This window comes from Silene latifolia, chromosome 5 (assembly GCF_048544455.1).
Source record: "Silene latifolia isolate original U9 population chromosome 5, ASM4854445v1, whole genome shotgun sequence".
Classification (NCBI taxonomy): Eukaryota; Viridiplantae; Streptophyta; class Magnoliopsida; order Caryophyllales; family Caryophyllaceae; genus Silene; species Silene latifolia.
Genome location: NC_133530.1, coordinates 13,307,163 through 13,318,141, shown reverse-complemented (window position 1 = coordinate 13,318,141; position 10,979 = coordinate 13,307,163). Strand labels below are relative to the sequence as shown.

Here is a 10,979-nt window from a genome sequence, read left to right as displayed (position 1 = left end):
AATCATTTCATCCCTTATTGCCGACTTAGCTAAACGATAGGATTAGAACAATTGGTAATCTTTTCAACTCCTTGTGGGATCGACCCTTAATAGTGTACAACGATAAAATCGTGCACTTGCGAGGTATAGCTTGATACCATCAATTGCACAACTCTTTGTATTGTACTTAGAAAAATATGTAAAAAAATAAGTGTTAGCTATTTAACTTAAGTCCCAATTTTTTTACGATTATCATAAGGTACTCTCTCTAGACAAAGAAAAGAAATGAAGAATATGATTCTTGTTTTAAAGAAGGTGATAAAAAATTCGTACGCTATGGTGTAAAGTAGAATAATGAATCTGCTTTTTTGTTTCCGTTATTGCGCATAGATGTCTTCGAACACTATATAAATAACTTAGGTGGTAGTATAGTTGGGGCAAGCAAGACGCATCGTTGTAATCATTAACATAATAACAAATCTCAAGGTAAGAAGATTTTTGGTGCATGAAACTAATAAGTGGTGTTGTTATTTTATTAAATAAATTGCATGTTTGATTTTTTTTTTTATTACTTTCGCCATTTTGAATGAAACTAAGTGATTAAAATTCCTATACTTGTGTAATATGTAGCATTAAAGCTCAATATGGCTACGATGCAAGAACAAAAAGTCACGGTTTGCGAGAAGACAGTCAAGCAGCCACAAAATGGTACCCAAGCCACCATGAATAACCAGACCCATTTTGCTATGACCTTAGCTAGATCTCATAACTGGTCAGGCGTTCCGGTTGGCACTTTTCCGGCCACAATTTTTCCCAATAACAGTGCCATATTTACCCACTTGAAGGGAAACTTTTTTGGTTCCAAAGCGGCAGTGGTGTATAATGGGAAAAATGCAGCAGGCACAGACTGTTCGTGGGTTTTGGCATGGCATGCACCTGCAGATAACACATCACCCCAGACTCCTAACAGGGTAAATATGAGTGATTTTAAAAGCACGCACGTATTTATATTGGGTGATGATACGTTCATTAATAATTTTAACAGGTTGTAGTTTATTTTCATTCTAATTTTTTTTACTTGGTTTAACTGCAGGTATATGTTGTATGTGGCCCAAAACAAGTCATTGCCAATCTGTCCTTTGATCAAATTCAGCAAAGGTTGGACACTGCGTTAACTTTTGACACTTCCACCGACGTGGCTACCAAGACACGTGTTGATGGCAACATCAGTGACGCAGTCCCGGACATTGCTACTCTTATCGCAGACTTTAAACTTATCCCATAAAGCCATGGACCCATAGTGGTCCATATATATAATGTATTGTTAAAATAAAGGGTCAAAAAATTACCGTGTAATCTATGCCTTCATGTTAGCTACCAATGCATGTACACTGGTTGCTAATACTATTATCTATTAAGAAGGTTAAAAAATCGCTAAATGGAATAATAATTATGATAATGAACTTCATTGTTGTCTATTTACATTGTTATATTTGCTAGCCTAGTTACTTATACAAGTACGCATGAAGATGAGTTTTGATATTGAAGCTAACACTCGTTTATACCCTTAAACTAATTGATTGGCTTTCATTAATGGCCCCCCTTTGAGACTACAAGTATAAAAATTCGTAGGATGTTTTGAGTTATCAACAATTGATAACTCCGACATTGTTAACGTTATTATAGATATTCCTATACCACATAATTAGATTTCGAATAATCTATTATGGGGATTATCAAGTGATGGAATTTTTCTACCAAATCAGCAACTTTGCTAGCACAAGCTTTGTATGATAATAATCTTACAAAGTGTGAGGTTAACTGGATTTGGAAATTAGAAATTCCCCCAAAATTGAAGGTTTTTCTCCGGAAAGCTTGTATTGATGGATTACCTACTAAAAGTAGGCTGACTAGAAGTCATACTGACGTCGCAACACATTGTGTTTTATGTAATCATCATAACGAGGATTTAGATCATTTCTTTTTCAAATGTCCTTTGTAATACTCCACTGAACCGATAACGTTATTCGGGTGGGTACCCCCTTAAAAAGGCCCATTGATAGACTTAAAACCTTAATAGTGTTTAAAGGGACTAAGGGGCTGTTTAGTTACGGGTATTTAGAAAACGAAAAGAGAAACAAAAGCAATGATACCTTTTGCTTATGTTGGGTTGGTCAAAAGAATGATTCCTTTTACCCCTTCCTTACCCCCACATCTCTCAACCTCCTTACTCCCTCCCCCGAAAGTATCATACCCTTTCCCTCTACACCAACTTCACCCACACCACCAACATTTACTATCACAATCCACCAAGACCATGACCATCACTCGCTCACTATCTCCGGCCGACGATCAACCACCTCCTTTGACCGTTTGATCGCTGACGACCTCTCCACGTCAGCTCCAACAACGGTGAACCGTCCTAACCTGCCAGACTTCCCCTCCACCATTCGAAAAACCTTGCACCACTACTAAAACAACCACCACGACACCCTTAAAAATCCCCCCAACCACCCGAAATCCCTTCCCTTACCCACGAAAACATCACCAGAGAACTACAACAAATGCCTGTTTGTTTCTTTCTTTGTCTTGATTTCTTGTCTTATTTTCGGATTGAGGAAAGGCTTTTTTATTGAACTTGCTTGTTTATAGTGAACTTCTCTACTTACCCGACGCGATACCAAAGTTAGATCAAGTGAGACCAACCTCATCCCTATCAACGTCATCCGCTCCAGTCTCTGCTCCTCCCTTTGCCTTATATGGTGTTTTCGTGGGTGGGGGAAGGGATTTCGGGTGGTTGGCAGGATTTTTAGGGATGTTGATTGTGGTGATTGTTTTAATGGTGGTGCAAGGTATTTAAAATGGGGGAGGGGAAGTACGGCGGAAAAAGGTTTGACCAGGCTTGGTGTCTCTGGCGACAGTGGGCCTTACTGGTGGCAGGTGGTATTGATAGAGGGTGGTTCGTGGTGGTGATTGAAAAAAAAAAAAAAAAGAGTAGTTGATGGTTAGGCCATTCCCTTTCTTTTCGTAACTAAACAATTGGTCAAATTATGGGTAATTTCATTCATTTACCCTTCTTACCCTTTCTTGATTCCATTTTCTTTCCCTTTGATCACTACTACAAAACTCGTTATGGACATCAGTCGATGGACATCGGATTATCTGGAAAACCGATGTACATAACATGCACATCGGTTGTTTGCAGAAAACTGATGTGCATATAATTATATGTACATCGGTTGCATTAAAAAACACATGTCAATTATTTCTGATTTTAAAGGACATGTGATATTTAATAAAACTCATGTCTATATAAAAGTCATGGACATGGGACATTACATTTAACCGATGTGCATTTATAGTGAAAATTATAGGCGGCAAAAATATTTGCCTCACCGCAATCATTTATAATTTGGACTACATACATTCCCAAACCCTAACAAAAAAAGAAAAGGCTACGGCTAATTTTAAGACCGATGCCTAATGTTTGTATAATAATTTAATAATACATCGCTCCCCTATGTTTGTATCACTGTATGTATACCCATTTCCCTAAATTGAATTTTGCATATCATCTCCATTCTCAGCACACCATTAATCAATCTCATACAAATGTGTTCCTCCATTTTCGATCTTCCTTTTTTATGCTTATCGCCCTCATCTTCGATCTACCTTCCAACCCTCTTACTTTCCTATCTCCGACTTCCCCCAAATTCTTCTCATTTTTCTGGGGTTTTATGATAATTAACCACCTTTGTTGCAAGCTTTGGTGCCGCCAGGTATTCAATCAACATCTTTCTCTTCTTTTCTCTTCAATTTTGCGATTTCTGACGATTTCATTAACAAAATCTTCAATTAGGGAAGGAAATTGGAATGGAGATTATGGGCTAATTGTTGCGATTTCTGACGACTTCTGAGAAACGAAGGTAATTCCTCTTTATTCTGATTTCTAATTAATTTAGGTCGATTTTGTTTGTTTTTTAGGGTTTATGTTGAATGTATTGTCATTTATGGCTAATCTTGTATGTTAGATTGTTATACTCAATAGGAGTAAATTTGTGACAGATTGCTTTAAGGCAGAAGTTAAGCAAAAACTGTAATTATTCGGTGACAAATTAGGAGGTTGAGATAGGAGACAAGACTGTTATGCTTCACCATGTTGACTAAAGGTGGTTGCTTGCTTTGGCAACTGTTGGATTAAGGACTAAACAACTTGTCGCTCAACATTGTGTTATGATTTTTGTTTTGTTTCTTGGTTTTGGTTCCTGTTTTGTGATGTCTAGTTCCATTGCAATTTCTTTTTTTCCTGGGAACTTATAGCTCTCTGTTGTGATCACTTCTTATTTTGTGAAGGAATTGTTGCGTGATACTTGTGCTGATGGCGAAGAATTTTTTGGAGCATTTATGAATCGTTTATCGAAGACTTGGAGTTGGACAACGACTGAGTGCTCGGTCTGAATTCGAGAAAACCAATAAAAGAATCATGTAAGCCCTTTCTACTTTATTTGATGCAGTTGGATGGTACTATACCGGGTAGCTGTTATACTTTTTAAGCTGTTGTAAATGCGTATTTGAATAGAACATTTAGGTTTACTCTGAGTTCCAATGTGCTATAAACGAGCAGTGATATTAGTCATTTAGGTTATCTATTCTTTTATCTTCATTGTGCACACACTAAAGAACTTGAGACAGCTACAACAGTTTGTGCAGATGATTTGAAGATCTATAAATAATTTATGGTACATCTAATTGATTTTGAGTTGAACAAAAGACTTGAGTTTGTAATGTTGTATGTGTGTCTGACTTTTCTCTTTATCTCTGATTGTTTACCATTTTATGGATGTTTTCATACCATCTACCTCCTCCTCCTCCCCCCTTGGCTTTAGGCTTTTCGTTGTCATTCAAAAGTGGAATTGTCCCCCAACTTATCTATAGAAAATGCCTAACTTCCCTTTTGAACTAAAGTGAGTCGGCTTCATTTTTCAGGAACTGGCGCTGGGATTCTAGTTGCTGCTAGCACAGTCATTAGTACATTTGCACTTGTTTTTGTCGCTGTGTGGGGTGACAAGGCCTTTTTTTTTAAAACAATTAGTCAGTTTACATATCGGTTTATATTTTTGTATAGGTTAGTCGTCTAAGTAAATTTGACACATTATGTAGATGAAATTTTTTTGTAATTGGCTTTGGATAACCGATTGATTGTATACAGATATTTTTTGTTGATTATGGAATCATTTTGCATAGTCATCTTGTGTACGACTAATATGGGCAACAGCGTAATATTTTTTTTTATAAAAAATAATAATTATAGACATCGGATTTTTGCAAAAAACTGATGTCCATTGATTAAATAGACATCGGTTTTCCTAAAAATCTGATGTCCATTGCTCAAATAGACATCGATTTTCCTAAAAATATGATGTCCATTGATCAAATAGACATCGGTTTTCCTAAAAATCCGATGTGCAAATTTTAATGGACATCGGTTTAAAATCCGATGTCCATTAATCCACAATGGACATGACCAAACTCTACATCGGTTGTGTATCCGATGTCCATATAGCGAAAAGTCCGATGTCCATCACAAGTTTTGTAGTAGTGGATGTACCAAACGCTCCCTAAAGTACTAATTATATCAACAAAGTTCACTTTTATTTCTTGTCATCCATGCAAAAGAAGTTCATAGTTAAGGGAAAAATGGAAGAATAGGCTTAGTCATTTATACTAGTATTATTTATTATTATTTAAGTTGTAATAAATGGCGGGATTTTTAGAATCCTAGCCTAGCATTTTAAAATTTCAACATTTAAAATTTATATGTATGTGGCATATTATTATTATTATTTATGGAACAATGAATAAAAGATTTTATTAGTTTAGAAACTGTCATGAATTTCCTTTATTTATTCTTGTCGAATTTCAAATGCAAATGCAAATATCCTTCTATTTACATTTTAAAAAATGACGGGTTGTATCCTGTGAAGGATTGCGTACGTATTCATTAGAAAAAATGAAATCAAACCCTGTGCGTAGTTCGGAAAATATAAAAGAATAAGACCCTGTTCTTTTGGACTTAATTTCAGTTCTAATAAGTTCAGTTCAGTTCTGTTCAGTTCTGTTCAGTTCTGTTCAGCTCCATTAAGTTCAGTTCAGTTCAGTTCAGCTCCATTCAGTTCTGTTCAGTTCTGTTCAGTTCAGATCAGTTCAGATTAGTTTATTTCAACATTAATATTATTATTCTTATTTTATATTCTTATTGATATCATTATTATTATATTAATTTATTTACAATTGTTGTTGTTATTATTATTATTATTATTATTATTATTATTATTATTATTATTATTATTATTATTATTATTATTATTATTATTATTATTATTATTATTATTATTATTATTATTACTATATTTATTATTATATTACTATTTTATTTTTTATATATCTTATTAGATTATTATTATTATATTATATTAATATATTATTATTATTATTATTATTATTATTATTATTATTATTATTGGTATTATTGTTATTATAATATTTATTATTATTATTATTATTATTATTATTTTATAAAAGGATGCGCGCAGCTTTCATTAAAAGAAAAAATAAAAGTTTACATGAAATTGGTGGGGAGCCGAGAGACAATCTGGGCTCCCACACCCTTAGCAATAGCAAAGCTAAGTCTAGTAAAAATGTAAGCGGCCACCCGAGCCCCTGCATCCTGAGATACCGAGAATTTCTGGATCCGCTTGAGCAAGGCGACAGCATCCGAACCCAGCTCCCCAAGTCAAGAGAAAGAGAAAGGAAGGAAACCATAACCCGCTACCGCGCACAAATCCCCATACTTAGCACACTTTCGCTGAGCAGCATCAGCGACAACCCGGCCAGCCACAAAATCCGTCATCCCAGTCTGAGTCAAAGGAGAAGAACCTGTCAAGTCAACGCACACATCACGCCCCCTGTCCCAAGAATAAAGCAATAAATCCGCAGGACGAAGAGAGCCACCATGTCCATCAACCAAACCGATATCAACCTCCTTTCTCGTCGTAATACCGCATCTATAGCAGATGTCGAAAAGAGTGTCCCTGGACAAGGTTATGCCGATGTTTAACGCCCACAAAGATCAAAGACAAGAAACAACGTGGTCCCCAAAAACATCCTCAAGAAAAACCCGAGAGCAAGCCTGGACAGGGCCTAGATACCGTGAATAACGGAACACCCGACGATAACCCAACACACTACGGTAAGTCCTCCCGCTCATAGTCCGACCCAACCCCGAGATAGGAACCGCACATAACCAATCGAGGAGTGAGAACCTCCGCCGAGATCGCCATAAAGCAAGTCAAGCGTGGTGTCAAAGAGAAGACAGACTCTGAGGCAGCATCAACCGTCGCGAAATAAATATCTGCCAATTTCTTCATAAGTTTGGGGGCAGCAATTTCACTAGGGTTACCTAAAATACCAGATCCTGTAATCGCAGTAAACACCTGCGCGGCATCATCAAAAGCAGGGCCAGCAGCTACAATACCAGAAAGGCCGAGGAGCTTAGCCTGCAAACCAGCAGTCTGCAAACGGGATGCAATAAAAGCATAAAATAAAACATCTCCCGCCGCATAGACACCAAGACCACCAAGCTGAAAAGGGAATGTAGCAAGGCGTCACTGCGAATCCCCAAAACCCGGCCCTGACGCGGTGACAATACGTTCCAAGCTAGAACGAAGAGCGGCATCAAAAGGAAGATGGACAGACCCAAAAATACTAGGGGAGCAAGTACGAAGTGAGAAGTAGAGCTTGAAAATACCAGTACAAGCTCGAAGACGAAGCAACTCACATTGCGGGTCCTCAATCCTCGCAACCAAATCCATTAGCTCAATGGTCTTGGTTACTCTCTTCGCCACAATCCCACCGCTAAAATCGAACAAGCACCGACAGTCCACCCAAAATCGTAACACCACGCAATGGCCGAGAAATAGAAGGGGGAAAAACCCTAAGAAGTCGACTCCGAGGATCCTCAACAGGCCAAAAGACCTCCGTCTTGGAGACATTAAGATGCAATCCAAAACGAGGGCCATCCACCATAATCAAATCCAAGACCTTCCCCACCTCCAAAGTATCACCCACGATGGTGCCATCATCTAAGTACCACGCCTGCAAAGTGAGGTCAAAAGTGTCCCGGATCTTGCAAACTAATGGATGCAAAACCAACGCGAAAAGCAAAGGGCCCAACGGATCACTCTGCTGAACACCCTGAGAAGACCACAAGCAGTGCTCCCCCTAAAAAAGGCGGGCCGGGCTGGAATAACAAAACTCCACCCAACGGGAGAGAGCCGGGCAACGACGGCGGACCTCCTGAAGCATGGTCGAACGATCAACAAGGTTGAACGCATTCTGGAAATCAACCAGCAACATAGAAAGCCCCATCTGAGCCCCCCGAGCCTCAATGAGCCGGTTCAAGGCATGCAAGATAGCCTCTCCTCCACCGGACTCACCCACCCCGAACTGAAGCCCATCAAAATAAGAAGATAAAGACGGACAACCCATAGAAGCACCAACCTTAGAGATAAGCTGTCTCCAGACCGTACCAACAGCAATAGGACGAACCCCACTACCCGGTTTAACGAGTGGCGTGAGAGGGGCGCTGGCAATGTACTCACCCAGAGGAAGAGGACACCGGTCCTCAAGAAAAAGATTAACTACCCTAGTAATAGAAGTGATCAAATCATCGGAGATAGCCACAGTAGCGCCACTCAAACAATCCATAAGGTGCTGAGCACGAAAACCATCCCTCCCACAGGAAGTACCACGTGGGAAGCTCCGAATCATATCCAAGACCACAGCCGAAGAAGCGACCAGAGGATGATGATCCCCAGACAGAGGAGGCAATGAAGGATGAGGGGCGATAGGATGCTTCTCACGCAGGGCCACAAGAGTGGCATCGGAGGAGGGGGTGACCCCAGAGGAAGAAAGCACCCGCACAGCAGCAGTATAATGGCCATCAGAAATCTTCCGCCGACATTGGCGGAGGTTAAGCTCACTCAAATCCAGATCCTCATCCATAGTAAATGAAGAAGGACCCTCATCAAAACACTCCTGCAACAACTGCAAACCCCCCCCCCCCCCCTCCCCATATGCCCCCCAAGCAAGGATAGCCCTGACAATACTCTCCTCCTGATGCTGACGCCGAATAGTAGTCTGACACTCATGATTACTCCGAGGAGCGAAAGTCCTAAGCAAACAAAGTGGTAGAACAAGCAAACGAACCCAGCGGGAGAGATCACTAGGGGAATCAAACACCTCATCCAAGGCCCCTTTCAAAGCCCGAGCAAACCCAAGACGACATTTAGGAGGAATAGATTTCACGGTGTGAAGGCCTAAATACAATAAACGATCCAACGAATATATAGACCACTGAACGAGCTCTGCACTATCATCAGAAGAAACCGAAGTAGAAGGAGCCAAAGGTCTCGGAATACCATTAATATGGAAGGTGTAGAGGCCATCAACACACTCAGGATGCATCATAATATCACCCCGACTATGCCGACATCTTGCTCTAATAGTATGGGTTTTAAAACACACCCCACACACCCAGAGCCCCATCCGTCTCAAAGAACTCTCGGCATTGGAATAAACAGTCAAACTATCAGTAAGAGTCTGACGCGTAAGTTCCAACGCACCATCCTGGCAATGTCGGTCCTGTAAATGTTTCTGCCATATTATTATTATTGGTATTATTGTTTATTATTATTATTAGTATAATATTTTTGTTATTATTTCATTCATTCAATTCGTAAGTTCGATTCGATTCGATTCGATTCACTCCATTAAGTACGATTCGATTCAATTCGATTCGATTCGATAATTTCACCAAAAGAACAGGGCCTAAACGTTCGAAGCAAGAGCTTGAAATGAACTTAGAAAATAAGCATGTGCTTTACTTACTCCTAAGGAAGTGCAAATTAATTTATTTGATGATATGAGGATGTCGAAATGTCAAAACGCAAGAGCGTAATGTCCGATGAGAAAAGTGTTGACCATGCTTGGTGGCTCTGGCAACAAGGGGCCTTAGTGGTGGCCGGTTGTATTGATAGAGGGTGGTTGGTGGTTGATAACACCATTTTAACGCCCATATTTTGATGTCCCGGTTTTGTCATGATAAATCAAGCATTATGAACTCATTTAGTTAGTATTAGCCTAGTCCGAGTTCTTTTCCCTCATGCTTAGTGTAAGACCTCTTTTGAGCATTTTTCCCGTACTTATGAACCCTTTTGTAGGTACCATGCTCGAAAATGTAAGAGGGACGGAACTTGGAGCGGAATTTACTCGAAGAATGGAAGCAACTAGGAGGAATTACAACCGAGGGAGTTAACTTCACCCGGCCGGGCACAACTTTACCCGACCGGGCACAACTTTACCCGGCCGGGTACCTCTCACCCGTTTGGCGTTTTTAACGTTTTTTGGCTCATTTTGACATTTTACCCGAGAGGGTACAATTGTATCCGCCCGAGCATAATTGTACCCTCCCGGGTACCATTTACTCCATCGGCTGCAGTTTTCGTCTTCTTCTTCTTGTATTCTCACCTAACTGTTTGGAGGGATATAAATACTTGATTTCCCAGAAAATTAGGGAGCTAATCCTAGTTTGGGGAAGAAATTTGTAAGGTTAAGAGAGGAAACTCAAATCCTTTGTAACTTGGCAATCATTCTTCATCAATCAAAGATTATTATTATTGTTCTTACCTTGTTCTTCCTTATTGTTCATCCTTTCAATAGTTGGTATTGTTTCTTTCCTTTTTCTCTTTTCTCCCTTGTTCTTCAATTGTTTTCCATTGTTGTTTGTTGTTGTTAGATTTCTTTTTGTTGGAAGTTGTTGAAACTTGTTGATTGTTGATAGTTTAGTCAACATCTCTCTCTCTTGTTTGTTGTTCATGTTAAATTTGCATCTTTGTTGTTTGGTTGTTGTTGTTTTCACCATTGTTCATCTTTTCATTGTT

At 39.3% G+C, this 10,979-nt stretch overlaps 1 protein-coding gene across 1 annotated transcript; it reads left to right on the top strand.

The window, feature by feature from the left end:
- The first annotated feature begins 378 nt into the window (after positions 1-378).
- On the top strand, positions 379-1,447 carry LOC141656784 (jasmonate-induced protein homolog). The gene is made up of 3 exons (XM_074463840.1): positions 379-465; positions 610-950; positions 1,073-1,447. Exons 2-3 carry the CDS (start codon positions 624-626, stop codon positions 1,262-1,264), a joined length of 519 nt encoding a protein of 172 aa, XP_074319941.1. The 5' UTR covers positions 379-465; positions 610-623; the 3' UTR covers positions 1,265-1,447.
- Positions 1,448-10,979: the final 9,532 nt, after the last annotated feature.

Bases quoted from the DNA above. Each gene is read 5' to 3' on its own strand.
- LOC141656784 (XM_074463840.1), top strand. From the start codon at position 624: ATGGCTACGATGCAAGAACAAAAAGTCACGGTTTGCGAGAAGACAGTC. The intron at 951-1,072 runs GTAAATATGAGT...GTTTAACTGCAG, and splicing joins CACCCCAGACTCCTAACAGG to GTATATGTTGTATGTGGCCC.